The sequence below is a fragment of the Tursiops truncatus genome, chromosome 2 (genome assembly GCF_011762595.2).
Source record: "Tursiops truncatus isolate mTurTru1 chromosome 2, mTurTru1.mat.Y, whole genome shotgun sequence".
In the NCBI taxonomy this organism is placed as follows: Eukaryota; Metazoa; Chordata; class Mammalia; order Artiodactyla; family Delphinidae; genus Tursiops; species Tursiops truncatus.
Window position 1 is genome coordinate 126344465 of NC_047035.1, and position 15845 is coordinate 126360309.

A 15845-nucleotide genomic window follows, 5' to 3' on the forward strand; every position below is an offset into this window, starting at 1 on the left:
GACACTTCCTTTCAATCTTATTAGAGGAGTCTTCCTCCAGACTCAAGTAGTTTTCTTACACACATGCTGGTCAGTATTCTCTCCCCATACTTGAGGGGTGCTAATCTCTGGGGTCCTCTCTGTGCAACTCTATCCTCTCTAGTAATCTGTCCTGTGAACTCCAGCCACCTTGGTCTCCCCAGATGCTCTACTCTATTTCCTCAACTCAGATAGCCCACAGGGTAATTCTGGGTTACCCTACCTGTTCTAGAAACTTTTTCAAAGCAATAACCTGGGGTAATCATGGGTCTCACTTTGTTTCTTTTTTCCATTTCTCAAGTCTGTTGTCCTGTCTCTTGAAAACCATTGTTTCATACCTTTTTTGCCTATAGGTTGTTTTTTATTGTTGTTGTTGTTTGTTAACTGGCTGGTGACTTCGGGCAAGAGGATAAATCTCATCCCTATTACTCCATCTTGGCTGGAAATGAAAGTTTAGCATGTCATTTTTTCCTGTTTTCAAGGTCACTTGGGATTCAACAGATCTAATCTGAGCTCTTTGAGAACTGTTTGGGCTCAGCTGATTCCTACTGATATATATACATATACATATATACCATATATAACATATAGATACGTATATATATAAAATATATCAGTATGTGTGTATACACATATACATATATATATACATGTAATATAGAGTGAGAACAAAGAATGTTTGGTCTAGTTAAAACTTGAAATCAGTCTGAAAGAAGTTAGTACTAGCCACTAGGATCTTTTTGGATAGAATGCTACTTATTTCAAAGAAGTCATGAGTATAGTGTTGAAATTTTCTTAGATTCTAGTCTCAATTTCTAGAAAAAAATGTGTATTTCTAAAAGTAGCTATGGAAATTACCATTAACACCTTCGTTTCCTTATTTTAAAATTAGAGGATAATGTATATAAAAATATGCAAGAATCACAGGAAACTCACATATCCAACCACCTGGAAGAAATTGTTGCTGCCGTCAGCATAACACCTAGAAAAATGCTCCAAAACAAGCTGCCTCAGACAGCACTGTTTCAGCCTCCTCGAGAGAAACTCCACCTCTGTGAAGAGAAAGCAAAGTCCTATTCTAGCAGTCATGAGGTAAGGAGGCTTTCTTTTTATACCTGTACTCTGGTAATTGAGAAGTAGGATACTTTAGGTTGCATTCCTACTCTCAGGAGTTTGGTACAAGAGAAAATATGACAGTGCCTTTTTCATAGTGTGAGTGGGTGTAGTACCTCAGGACTCCAAGCCCAGCACTTGGCACAGTCAACATTATGTTTGCTGAATGAGTGCACAAATGAACAAACAAGTTTTCCCTGACCTCTGACAAGTGTACACTAGACTGACTGGTTGTGATTTGACCTACTACAGTCATTTTCCATCAATCAGTAAATATTTATTGAGCTCCTCCTGTGTGCCAGGTCTAGGCACTGGAATACAGGACAAAGCAGATGAAGTTTCTGCTCTCATGGAGCTTATATTTCTTAGGTTCCTAATCTTGTTCTCTGTATACTTCTTTCCCATCTCTCTTCAAAGTTTTATTCATTTACTCATTCATTCAATATGTATTTCGCTACCACCTCTTATGTGTCAGACCCTATTTGTCCATTTATTCACAAAAATTTACTGTATACCTAATGTGTGCCAGGTGCTGTGCAAGTGCTGGAGGCACAGATGGGAAAGCTACAGCCTCTGCCTCAGAGGGATTCATGGTCTGGTTGGGGAGATAGATGGATAATGGTAATCAGCCTAAGTTCTGTGACAAACACAAGCTTAGGTGGTATAGATGCAAAGCATGGGGAGTGAGGGGAGGAGGGATGGGCTGGAGTTGGAGGAGGGACAGCACTTGAGGCATGCTTCTTGGGATGGGAGTTATTTGGACTGCACTGATAACAGTACTTAGGAGCTGGCCCCAGGTAGGAGAGAGGACAATAGCGTTCTGGGCAGAGGTGGCAGAAGGGCAAGAGTTGTGGGTCTGAGGGTGCACAGGCTGCTTGGGGAACTATATGGAACTATCTGGGATGGAGACTTTAGTTACACAGGGCAGCAAATGAGGTTGGATTTTGAACAGGAGCTGGGACCAGAAGGTGTTCAACACCCAGGAAAAGTTTAGATTTTCTTCTCAGAGTGCTGGAGACTGTCATAGGATTATAAGCAGAAGAGGGTCATGAGCAAGTCTGAGTGTCTGGAATGATCCCTCAGACCTCAGATAACTGGGTGGTGGAGGAAGAGAAGGGAGGTAAACTGGAGGAGGAGGACTAGTTTGCAGGATATTTGCAATAATCCTGGCAAGGGCCTGAAATATGGCAGAGTCAGTAGAAATGCTGAGATCTTTTTTTTTTATTATTTGAAGTATTTTTTTACAATGTTGTGTTAATTTCTGCTATACAGCAAAGTGATTCAGTTATTCATATATATACATTCTTTTTTTAATATTCTTTTCCATTATGGTTTATCATAGGATCTTGATTATAGTTCTCTGTGTTATACAGTAGGACCTTGTTTTATATATATATATTTTTCTCTCTATATATAAATATATATACATTCTATATATATTAGTTTGCATCTGCTAATCCCAAACTCCCAGTCCATCCCTCCCGCAGTCCCCTTCCCCTTGGCAACCACCTGTCTGTTCTCTATGTCTGTGATTCTGTTTCTGTTTCATAGATAGGTTCATTTGTGTCATATTTTAGAATCCACACATAAGTGATATCATATGGTATTTGTCTTTCTCTTTCTGACTTACTTCACTTAGTATGATAATCTCTAGTTGCAAAATGCTGAGATCTTTTGATAAGAATTTGGAAATATGAATCAATGAAACCTGGTAACTTGGGGGGACATAGGGGTTGGAGAGGCAAGAGTGAGCCAGAGAGGGGTGTGTGCAATTCCTGACTTAGGGCTCAGCCAGCCTAGGTGACCCAAGGCTTGTCAGAGCCCTTTGTTATTGTAATGAATACAGGAAGAAGACCAGGATTATGGAGAGAAGGTGTGAATTCAGTTTTGAAGGTGTGCTTATTCATTATGCAGCAGATATTTATTTAGTACCTACTATGTGCCAGGCTGGGTGCTATGTCGGCCTCAGCTGGCAGCCTTTCTCAACCAGAGGTCTGCAAGAGAACTAAGCCTTAATGCCCTAAGGCATTTGGTGTGTGTGTGTGTGTGTGTGTGTGTGTGTATATATATATTATTAATTTGTATTGGAGTATGGCTGCTTTGCAATGTTTTGTTAGCCTCCACTGCACAACAAAATGAATCAGCCATACATGTACAGATATCCCCTCCCTTTTGGACTTCCCTCCCATTTAGGTTACCACAGTGCATTAGGTAGAGTTCCCTGTGCTATACAGTATGTTCCCATCAGTTGTCTATTTTGTACATAGTATCAATACTGTATATGTGTCAATCCCAGTCTCCCAATTCCTCCCACCCCATCCCTTTCCCCCTTGGTATCCATACGTTTGTACTCTACGTTTCTACCTCTATTTCTGCTTTGCAAATAAGATCATCTACACCATTTTTCTAGATTCCACATATATGTGTTATTATACGATATTTGCTTTTCTCTTTCTGACTTACTTCACTCTGTATGACACTCTCTAGGTCCATCCATGTATCTACAAATGACCCAATTTTATTTTTTTTATGGCTGAGTAATATTCCATTGTATATATGTGCCACATCTTCTTTATCCATTTGCTGGATAAAGAAGATAGACAGTTAGGTTGTTGATAGACATTTAGGTTGCTTCCATGTCCTGGCTATTGTAAATAGTGCTGCTATGAACATTGGGGTGCATGAGTTTTTTTGAATTATGGTTTTCTCTGGGTATATGCCCAGTAGTGGGATTTTTGGGTCATATGGTAGTTTTATTTTTAGTTTTTTTAAGGAACCTGCATACTGTTTTCCATAGTGGCTGTATCAATTTACATTCCCACCAACAGTGTATGAGGGTTCCCTTTTCTCCACACCTTCTCCAGCATTTATTGTTTGTAGGTTTTTTGATGATGGCCATTCTGACTGGTGAGAGGTGATACCTCATTGTACTTTTGATTTTCATTTCTCTAATAATTAGTGATGTTGAGCATCTTTTCATGTGTCTGTTGGCCATCTGCATTTGGTGTATATAAAGAATTAACTTCTCTTCTATGCATCTAGAATGATATCAAAGCATTTTTTGTGTTCTGCCGTTCAGATGAGGAATCCTTGGATTCAGCAGTGAACAGGACAAACAGCTTGCCTGCCCTCATGGAGCTGAGGGGACATTGTAAATAAACCAGTGAAGTAGAGATTGTGCTAAGTGCTATGGAGGAAACAGAGTGGGCCTATCTTAGGTAAGGGAGGGCCTCATTGAGGAGGTGACATCTTAGCTGACACCTAAAGAAGAGAAGGAGCCAACATGGAGGAGCTGAGGAAAAGGAGTTCTAGGGAGAGGGAACAGCAGCCATAAAATTTATAAGTTTGGCATGAGCATGACTATGTTTGAAGTGATGATAGGAAGCCTCAGGCTGACATGAAATGTAGTTGGAGAGGCAGCTTACCTGCCTTGCGGGTCTAAGTTAAGTGCTCTAGGAAGCCTTAATGTTTTTAGGAAAGTATTAATATGACATAATTTGCTTCTTAAAATACCATTCTTTGGTAATTTTTTATTTTAAAATACTTTCAGACTTACAGAAAAGTTACACGATATACCAGTTGTTAACATTTACTTTATTTCTTTATTTCTCACTCTCTCTCTCTGTCATTATTTTTCTGAATATCTGAGAGTAAGTTACAAATGTATGATCCTTTACCCCTAAATACGTCAGTGCCTATTTCCCAAGAATAAAGGATATTCTCCTACATAACCATAGTACAATGATTGAAATTAGGCAATTAATATTGATATATATTATTATCTAATCTACAAACATTACCCATATTTCTCAAATTATCTCAATAATATCTTTTATAGAAAAAAAAATCAGCCATGGTCCAATCCATGAAGTCATGTTGACTATAGTCAACAGTTAGAGCAGTTACTTAGGCTATCTTTGTCTTTCACAATCTTAGTATTTGTGAAAAGTACTGTATTAGTCTGTTTGGGCTACTGTAATACAATACCACAGACTGGGTGGCCTACACAACAGAAATGTACTCCTCGCAGTTCTGGAGACTGGAAGTCCAAGATCAAGGTGCCAGCAGGGCTGGCATCTGGTAAGAGCTCTCCCCTTGGGTTGCAGACCACCACCTTCTAGCTGTGTCCTCACATGACCTCTTCTTTGTGCGTGTGGAGGAAGGGGGAGAGAAAGGTATCTCTTCTTATAAGTACACTAATCCTATTGATCAGGGCCCCACCTTTATAACATCATTTGACCCTAATTACAGCCTTAGAGGCCCTATCTCCAAATACTACAGTGAGAGTTAGGGCTTCAACATATGAATTTGGCAGGGGCCACAAATATACACTCCAATTATTTTGTAGAATACCTCCCAATTTGAATTTGTCATGTGTTTCCTTATGATTAGATTCAGATTATGCATTTGGGGCAGAAATCCCACAGACCTGACATAGGGCCCTTCTCAGTGCATCATATTAGGAGGTGTACGATGTCGTTTGTCTCATTACTATGAGGCTAAATTTGATCACTTGGTTAAGGAGCTATCTGGCATGTTTTTTCACTGTAGAATTATTATTCTTCCCTTTGTAATTAATATTTTGTGGGGAGATTCATTGATACTGTGAACACATCCTATTCCTCATTAAAACTTCACCCCCTAGTTTATAGCATCCATTGATGATTCTCACCTGAATTAACTATTACTATGATGTTTGTCAAATGGTGATTCTCTGACTTCAGCATTCTTTCAACATTTGTTTGTTGGCATTCTTTTTATGAGGAAGAGCTTTTCCTTCTTCACACTTTATTGTTCATTTATTTATATCACTGTGGGTTCAAGAAATCCTGTTTTACAAATATGTTACAATCCATTATTGTCGTCAAAACTTAAATTATTTTGTATTTGCCAGAGGGAGCCCCTTCAAGCTGGCTTCTGAGTCCTTGATATGTTCCCATGATTCTTTCCTTAACTTCCGACACAATCAGATTTTTCAGGTTCATCTTGTATTTCCCTGCTCCAGCTGTGGATTCAGGGAATGCTGGTTCCCCTTAGAAGAGAATAGCATTGATATTTAGACACCAAGATCTGGGTATTAAATACCCATTTTAAAATATGTATGGCCAGACTTACTGATCCTCAGAGTTGCATATTTTAATATTAAGAAGTTTAAGAAATTCAGGTAACTCAAGAATGATGTTGTGGGAAGAGATCTGGACTTTGCATCAAGGAGCTTGACTGTGAGTTCCGACTCTACCACTCGGTGATAAATCATCTCACCTCTCTGGCCTTACATTTCTTCTTTAAATTGAAGTGATCAGACTAGATTATTTCCAAGGCTCATCCCAGTTCTGAAATTTTCTTCCTACTGATGCTTCTCTTCTGTCTACCTGCTACCCATGCCTGTTGGCTAAAACCACTGGAACTGGCAGGATAAAGGTTGGAAAATCAAAAGGCAGTATCTGGACTACACATCCTAGCAAATATGAAAGCAGAGGGAGGACAGGCTGCTCTTTCTGTGCCCTGGTCCCCGATGCAGGTAGTGAGGACCAAGGCTCTGATCTGGGAGGCTGACTCTCAGACTGCATATAGCCCTTCCTTGGAAACTTGTGGTTGGGACAGATTCACCATCAGATCAGATCCTCCTCTCTTTTTGGCAAACTGTCTATCTAGACTTCTCAATGTTTTCATCATTTCTTTCTTTCTCATACACTGTATTCATTTGCTGTGTGTCTTCAAGGAAGCCATTCCCTAAACTTCCTGTCTCTAGAGGCAATAAATAGATGTTTCCCAAAAGAAGAACTACAGAAAGCCAATAAACACATGAAGATGTTCAGCCTCACTAGCTTTGCGGAAAAAAAAATACAAACTAAAACAAGGAGAAATGAGTTAACTGACAAACTGGCAAGTTAGACCCCAACTAGTGCTTGGCTCTGTGTAAGGGGCATTCCCTGCTCACATACGGTGCTGTAAGGGAGGTGTGGATGGAAGCAGCCTCTCAAGGAAGCACTCCAGCAAACTCTAGCAAAGCCTCAGGATTTTGCACATCCTTTACCCTATTGTCACATTGGAATTCATTCTAAGAAAATGCTTATGGGGCTTCCCTGGTGGCGCAGTGGTTAAGAATCCTCCAGCCAATGCAGGGGGACACAGGTTCGAGCCCAGGTCCGGGAAGATCCCACATGCCACGGAGCAACTAAGCCCATGTGCCACAACTACTGAGCCTGTGCTCTAGAGCCCGCGAGCCACAACTACTGAGCCCACATGCCACAACTACTGAAGCCCGCGCACCTAGAGCCCGTGCTCCACAACAAGAGAAGCCACCACAATGAGAAGCTTGTGCACCATAACAAAGAGTAGCCCCTGCTCGCCGCAACTACAGAAAGCCCGCATGCAGCATCAAAGACCCAGTGCAGCCAAAAATAAATAATAAAATAAATACATTTATATCTATAAAAAAAGAATGCTATAAAAAAAAGAAAAAGAAAATGCTTATGGATATGAACAAATCTATCCACACAGGATGCTCAGAGAGAAAAAGTTTTAAAACAACCTAAGTGCTGAATAGCTATTGGTTGAGTAACTCACTTATAATATATCCATACAATAAAATACTATGCAGCCATAAAAAATTATTATCATAGAAGATGACATGGAGAAATGTTCACAAATTGTGAAAAGTTGCAAACCTATATGTAGCTTATAAGCCTAATTTTAAAAGGAAATAATATGTATAGATAGATTCATAGGAATGAAGGATAGAGAGAAATTTAGCTGCCTAGTTGTCTCTAAGGGGTGAGATGGCAGGTGATTTTTTATTTTTTTTGCTCACCTGTATTTTGATAATGAGCATGTATTAATTTTGTAATAAGAAAAATGTTACTATAGGCAAAAGCCACACCTCCATCTTCCTTCATCACTATGGAGTGAGCACAGTGTTCCCCAGCCTCTCTTGCTAGGTCAGAAAAGCAACTGTCCTGTGGTCAGCTGTCTGGGTATGAATTTTTTGTCAAGAGGAATGTTGTTTCAAGGTGAAAGTGTTTCTAACTCACATGGGAACTTTGTGGAAGTGCAGGTCCTTTGAGCTTAGGCATTGACCGGGGGAGTAGGGGTTGGGAGTGTACTGGGTCTTTTGCTGGGTCTTTTCCACAACTCTGTCCTTGTTCTTACAGTTCTTCCTCTGCTTTGCCCCTTTCAGCTTTGTACCTCCCACCTCCTCTTTTGCTATTCCAGCTCTCTATTACTGTATCACACTCTAAGACTTAGTGGCATAAAACAAAAACAACCATTTATTTTGCTCATGAATGCACAATTTGTGCAGAGCTCAGTGAGATCTGGTCAGCTCTGCTCCATGCAGCATCAGCTGGGCTCAACACGTGTGGAGAATCTGATGGCAGGGTGGCATAGTCCTGCGGTTGACCGATTGATGCTGCCACCAACACATTTCCATGTAGGGCTCTCCGTGGGGCCGCTTAGGCTTCCTCATGGAATGGTGGTTAGGTTACTAGTCTTCTGGGGTTGCTATGGCAAAATACTGGCTGGCTGGCTTCAACAAAGGAAGTTTATTTTCTCACAGTTCTGGAGCCTAGAAGTCTAAGGTCAAGGTGTTGGCAGGGTTGATTTTATTCAGAGGGCTCTCTCCTTGACTCCCTCTGCGTCCTCACAACGTGTTTCTCTGTGTGTGCCCATTCCTAGTGTCCCTTTCTCTTCTTACAAGGACACCAGTCATATTAGATTAGGGCCCCATCCTGACAGCCTCATTTTACCTTATTCACCTCTTTAAAGGCCATCTCTCCAAATACAGTTATATTCTGAAGTACTTAGGACTCCAACAGATGAATTTGGAGGTGGGAGACACAATTCAGCCCATAACAAGTTCCAAGAGTGAGTAAAAAGTGGAAGCTGCCAGTTCTTTAAGAACTGGGTCTAGGACTTCCATGGTGGCACAGTGGTTGAGACTCCACGCTCCCAATGCAGGGGGCCCGGGTTTGATCCCTAGTCAGGGAACTAGATCCCACATGCATGCAGCAGCTGGGAGTTCGCATGCCACAACTGAGGAGCCCAAGTGCTGCAAGTAAGGAGCTGGCAAGCCGCAACTAAGGAGCCTGCCTACCGCAACAAAGACCCGGTGCAACCAAATAAATAAGTAAAATATTTTAAAAAAAAAAGAACTGGGTCTAAAAAGTGGCACTGCATCATTTCCTCCATGTTCTTTTAGCCAAACGGTCATAAAACCCAGATTCAAGGAAAAGGGGACATAGACCACCATCTCTGTATGGAAGGAGTATCAAAGAATTTTGGAGCTGTATTTTAAAACTACCAGTCTTGCTTTGAGTGTATTGCTGTTCTAAGCTGACCTGGAGCTAGAATCCATGGTTCGCTATTCTCTTTGTCCTGGCTCCAGATGAAAATGTGCTTTAATCCCTTAATGAAATCTGTTTGTAAAGTCCTGCTGACCTCATTTGCTGTGCTAATATCCCAGCTGCTAAAGAAGGTGTTTGAATTGAGAACTAACGGGCGTTATTTGAAAAGTATCACCATTCGCCCACTTGTTGTACCTGAATACGTAGTAGCTGTTCATCAATGGGCAGCGTCTTTACTCCATAACGTTTTTCACTATTGACTATAACTTTAAATGTACTATAAATTTTACTGGTTTTTTTATGTGTATTGTCTATTTCACCCGACCTGATGAATATCCTGCCATCCAAGACAGATCTTTGTTTTGTTCTCTAATGTATCACAAGTCCTTAAAACCATGCCCGGCCCATAATCAACACTCAGTAAGTGTATATTGAATGGATAAAAATACAAGTTGATTTTGTGCTTTGCTGTCTAACTGGTGAGCCCATTTCCCCTTCCTCCAGTATAAACAGGCTCTCCAGGAGCTTGTGCGCTGTGTGGCGCTGACGAGGATCTGCTATGGTGACTCACACTGGAAACTGGCCGAGGCGCATGTTAACCTGGCTCAGGGCTACCTCCAGCTGAAAGGTGAGTCTGCCTCAGGCTGAGGAGGATTGGCTGGTTGGTTTCTGCTCTTTTCCGCAAATTTGACTTAACTTTAGAAGGACATTCTCCTCTCTACACATTGAGAACTATTTCCTCTCACAAAGAGTCAATAAGATTTTTTAATACAATATGTAAAAAAGAGAAGGAAGATTTTAGCCCTCTGAGTTTTGTTTTTTATGATCTTAAAAGTAGTTCTTGGGAGATAATTAACTTGTTAGCTTTGAAGGCATTGTAGAAATGGCCCAGGGCGTAGAGTTGAGGCCTAAAATAGGATCCATTCACATATGTATTGATGGAAAGTCTCTTGCCTATAAGTGACACCCCCCCCCCAAAAAAAAGAGGCTAAATCAAGCTGACAATAAACAAAAGGTAATTCATTGGCCCATACACTTAAAAATCCAGGGGTAAAACTTACTGTAGACTTAGCCAGATCCACGTTTTCAAACAGTGTGATCAGATTTCCGTTCCTCCGTTTTCGCACCACTTGACTCTGTTCTTCTCTGTATTGGCTCCATTCTTAGCCAAACTTTGCCCACGTGGTGGCAGCAAGGTTGCCAGCAGCTTTAGGTTTCCCTCCTCAGCATTCCCAGGAAAAAAAGAGTGTCTCTCCTCCAAAATCTCAGGGTTTGGGGATTCTTATTGGGCTGATGTGGGTTGTATGCCAAAGACAAGAAAAAGTCTGATTGGCTAGACCTGCCTTTTGGCTCCACTGGATCCTTGGGGAGAGGCTGGCATTGGCTAAATCACAAGGACTGAGTGTGCAGGGGCTGGGCATCCTCAAAAGAAAACAGGGGAAGGGAAAGTGGATGCAGAGAAGGCAAAAACATGGACTGGCAACCTAGGACCGGAGTACATCGCTGTACTCCGTTTCTTCAATTGAAAAGTGATGATAATGAGATGATATGATGGCACTGACTTCCCAGGATTGGCCCAGTGAATAAATAAACAAACAGAAGTGAAAAACACCACAATGCTAAGCACACAATTGCCACCCAATAAATTTAGCCAAATCTGATTATAGATTGCTCCTACCTGTTAGATCAAAGACTATTAGAGGGGCTTCCCTGGTGGCACAGTGGTTGAGAGTCTGCCTGCCAATGCAGGGGACACGGGTTCGTGCCCTGGTCTGGGAGGTTCCCACATGCCGCGGAGCAACTAGGCCCATTTGCCACAACTACTGAGCCTGCGCAACTAGAGCCTGTGCTCTGCAACAAGAGAGGCCGCGACAGTGAGAGGCCCGTGCACCGTGATGAAGAGTGGCCCCCGCTCGCCGCAACTAGAGAAAGCCCATGCACAGAAACGAAGACCCAGCACAGCCAAAAAATAAATATAAATAAATAAATAAATAAAAATTAAAAAAAAAAAGACTATTAGAGCCAGAGGGGACGTTGGAGATCATCTAGTTCAAACCATACCCTTATACCCACTATTTTCTAGATTCAGAGGAAACAACTATTTTGAATTGAAACAGCTTGCCTCAGGTCACACTGTTAATAGATAGCTGATCTGAGACTCAGACCTAGGATTTTGGTTGCCAGTACCAGTGTCCTAGCATCAGGGATTTTTTTTTAACGATCTTTTTCTTCTACAGTCTGCTACCTTTCTGCATTATAGTCTTTCTTTCTCAATTTAAAGTAAAAGCAGTATCTACTATTTATTAAGGTCTTATTGAGTGCCAGGCACCATGCTATTTTCCATGTATAATTTCCTTCAATCTTCACTACAGTGCTATGAGGTGGGTAATGTTATTATCCCTGTCTACAGTCGAGGAAGCTGGGGCCAACATTTCAGGTAAGTGGTGGAGCAGGGAATTCACTCTGAGCAGTCTGATTTCAGAGCTAGTGTTCTTGAACCTCAACCCATGCTGCCTCTTGTAGATTGAGTTCAAGTTTCTTGAGGAAATGGACCAGAATTCATCATGTCTTTTATAATGTTGCATACATTATTGGCACTAATAAATTTCTGGTAGGTTGATTGTGTACTTTTAAAAAAAACAAGACAAAATTCTGTAAGTGTTCCTATAGGAATAGCATACCCTGGATTTTCTCCCTCAGAAAATATATTCTGTTTTATAGACATAGGAACAGAATGAATTTCATAATTTGACAGCTCTTTTTAGAGATTTGAGATACAATTCCATGTAATGAAGAACGTAAGACCAGGAGTATTAGGATGTGGGTGGAAGGGTGTGTCATTGTGGGGAAGAAGATGGGGATATGGGAAAATGAAAAAACCTGAGACCTAAATAGTGATCCTCAGTGTCACCTTTACCACAAATGAACACGCCAATGGAAGAACGCTGGAACCCACCGGGAATTAGTTCTTGGTAGTAACTGTTCTTAAACTTCATTTGATTCATCTCAGTCTATTACCACATAGAAATAAGAGATTGTAGCACATCAGCCCCTTACCTCATTGGAATTGTTTGGCAGTTTTTATAGATATCATCATATTTGTATTATGTTAAAATAACTCTCTAAAGTTATGATTATGGATGGGTGAGCAGAAGATTCAGAATTTTTAGTATTTCATTAAGATTGCTGTCACAAAGCCAGGATTAAAATTCATGAATATTTTATTTCCTTCCCAGAATGCTGTAGTCTTTGTATTCCGTTTGTTTTTTTATAATTATTCATAACATTTTACGTCTGATATTGGTGAAGTTTCAAAGCTGTTCAATTCCTGCTCATTCTGATTATTTCTAAAAAGACCATTGTGGGAAAAATTTTTTATCTTGAGTCCTAGGTGTGAAACACTTCTTTGTTTCTTATAGTCATGATCGTATTTCATGCTGTCCCGATATATCTCCATGTGCCACTTGATGATATATGAAGGAGACCTCATCAGATTCCCTGGCCAGAGATAACTATATTCCTGTCCAGCTGAAATGAAAGAGAAACTGAGACTTCTTTTTCTTTGTCCACAGGACTGTCACTGCAAGCAAAACAACATGCAGAAAAAGCCAAAGAAATCCTCACCAACTCCATTGTGCATCCCTACAATGACAATACAGATGTTTTCAAGTGTTCGGTTGAGTTATTCCATACCATGGGGAGAGCCTTACTCTCCCTTCAAAAGTATCCTTTTGCCTCTAATCTTTACAAACAGAAATACCGTTCATAATGCTTATAGTTAATTTTTAAGGCCAAATCAAAAGATGACAGGTGACTCAGGAAGGGTGATGGGAAGTATGAGAGCCAAGGATATCCAGGAACTAGGGCCCCAGAATGTAGCACCAAGTGTGAAGTTTCCTGAACACAACTCAGGTTTAAGGAAGCTTCAGAGAATTTGACAAAAGCAGAGAGACTTTCAAAGGAGCTGCTGCAATGTGGAAGGATTATAAAGGAAGAATGGATAGAAATTCAAACGCAGATCAAATTGTCATTTGCACAGTAAGTTTTCAGTTTAGGACTTTTTGTATACGTGATTCCTGGAGGTTCTTTGCCAGAAGACTCTGTCTTCAGTCAGGAGGAGCTTCTGCATGGTGCTGTGTCGGTGGCTTCTCCATGGCCATTGTCCAGAATTAAAAGAGGAGGACGACAGTCACATCAGAGCAGCCACAACCAAGGCATGTATGTCAGTGGCACTCTTCACTAAATGTGTAGTGCTCTCATACCCACCCCTGGGTCCTAGAGTCCTGATGTCATTCTCTTGACTTTTATTTCTTGCCTGCTCTCCTTGCCCCTATCCTCCCGCCCTTGTTTCCTTCCCTCCCCTCCCCACACCCCCATCTTCCTTTTTTCCCCTACTGTTCTAGTCTAAAATATTTCAATACATTGATTTTACGATTAGGGACTCAAAGGAGAAAGATCTTAGAGATATCTGAATCCACGAGAATGAGAAGATTGTTCCTTGTTCTCCCTACCCCCAACCCACACTCACCAAATAAATCCAGGTGGAAGAGATATAGTGGCTGGAGCCTGAGGGAGAAGGGGCCTTGGTTAGTCAGCACATTTATCCCTCTCCAAAGGCCAACTCCAAGCCAATTCCCCAGAGCAGTGGGGTGACAGAGAATGTACCCACTCTTTGGAAGGATGTGTTTGTGGGAGGAAGAGGGCAGAGAAAGGTCTATTCTAGAAGAGACAGAGAATCCCCAGCAGACCTACGCGGCAGCCTTTAACCAAGCCTGGAAGAATTCAGTGTAAATTAATAATCAGACTATACATATAGGTTGATTCCCAAGAGAACTCAGGGACCCAATGGACTCATTTTAAGAAGGAAAGGGCCCTGAAGGAGCACACCTAATGCTTCCATATGAATGGGAGCTGGGAAGGACTAACTTTGACTCATGCTTTTAAAGATATTTTTGTGATCATAAGTCCACTCTTGTTAATTTGTTTATTTGGGAGTGTTTTTGGATATGAAGTGCAGAGAATTCATCAGTCCATGCAAACCTTTGGTACACTTTTTTTTTTTTAACATTTTAAAAAAGTAATTAATCTATTTATTTTTGGCTGAGTTGGGTCTTCGTTGTTGCGCGTGGGCTTCCTCTAGTTGCGGGAAGGGTGGGGGGCTACTCTTCATTGTGGTGCGCGGGCTTCTCATTGAGGTGGCTTCTCTTGTCGCAGAGCACGGGCTCTAGGCACGTGGGCTTCAGTAGTTGTGGCACGAGCGCTCAGTAGTTGTGGCACGAGGGCTCAGTAGTTGTGGCTTGCAGGCTCTAGAGCGCAGGCTCAGTAGTTGTGGTGCACGGGCTTACTTGCTCCGCGGTATGTGGGATCTCCCCGGACCAGGGCTCGAACCCATGTCCCCTGCACTGGCAGGCGGATTCTTAACCACTGCGCCACCAGGAAAGTCCCTGATATGCTTTTTTAAATTGATTTTTTCCTTCCATCTCTGATCCTTACTCTCATTCTGTCACATACAGATCATAGATAACCTTTTTAAACAATGATTTATGTCTTTAAATATGTTTCTCTGAATAATAAATAGCATTGTTTTCTGTATTTATATGTTTTAGGTTTATATAAATTTGCAGTATGTGTCTCACTCTGTTTCTCACTTTTGTCCACTCAGCACTGTTTTTAGTTGTTGCTGCTGGCTGCTTTGTTGTGCTCCATAGAATGCATCTGCCATCCTGTGTTTGTCTGTCCTCCTAGCAGTGGGCATTCAGCTCATCCCCAGTTCCCAGCTCCCACAATGGTGCTGCCATGAACATCCTTGTGCAGCTCCACTTAGGAGGCTCAGAGAGACTTTTCTGAGTTTATACTCTAAGGGTAGGATTGCATGGTCACAGGGTACACTCATACTTCAAGTTCACCACACACTGGCCAATTGCTACACCCATCTGCATTCCCACTTGTGGGGCACGTGGGTTCCTGTTTTCTCACATCCCCAACAATGTTTGTCATTGTTGGTCTTTCTAACCTTTGCCACCTTGATGCATATATGTACTATTTAATTACTTTTCAATTTACTTATGTTTCTCTTATTAGTGAGTTTGAGTACCTCTTCATATACTGCTTAGCCATTGGATTCCCCTTCTGTGAATAGCCTGTTAGCATTCTTTCTCATTTTTCTTTTGGGGTTTCCTGTGCTTTTCTTATTGATAATTGAGATTTTCTTATATATTATAAATTAGCAATATTACAAATATTTTCTTATATCTATCACTCATTTATTAATTTTGTCTATGGTGTTCTTCATGGCATGGAACTTAATTTTTCTAGAGTCAAATCCATTAATTTTAACCTTATGATTTATGCTTTGAGAGTTTCCCACCC

The 15845-nt window shown here is 41.2% G+C and overlaps 1 protein-coding gene across 8 annotated transcripts in view; it reads left to right on the forward strand.

The window, feature by feature from the left end:
• Positions 1-15845, forward strand: part of TTC23 (tetratricopeptide repeat domain 23) — a 115085-nt gene that overhangs the window by 35301 nt on the left and 63939 nt on the right. For all 8 annotated transcript variants that reach the window (XM_073801348.1, XM_033852080.2, XM_019945929.3 and 5 more), the window contains 4 exons: positions 911-1110; positions 9981-10104; positions 13049-13199; positions 13389-13514. In XM_073801348.1, the coding sequence (XP_073657449.1) occupies positions 931-1110; positions 9981-10104; positions 13049-13199; positions 13389-13514 (581 nt within the window). In that variant the 5' untranslated portion in view covers positions 911-930. The remainder of the gene's footprint in view (positions 1-910; positions 1111-9980; positions 10105-13048; positions 13200-13388; positions 13515-15845) is intronic.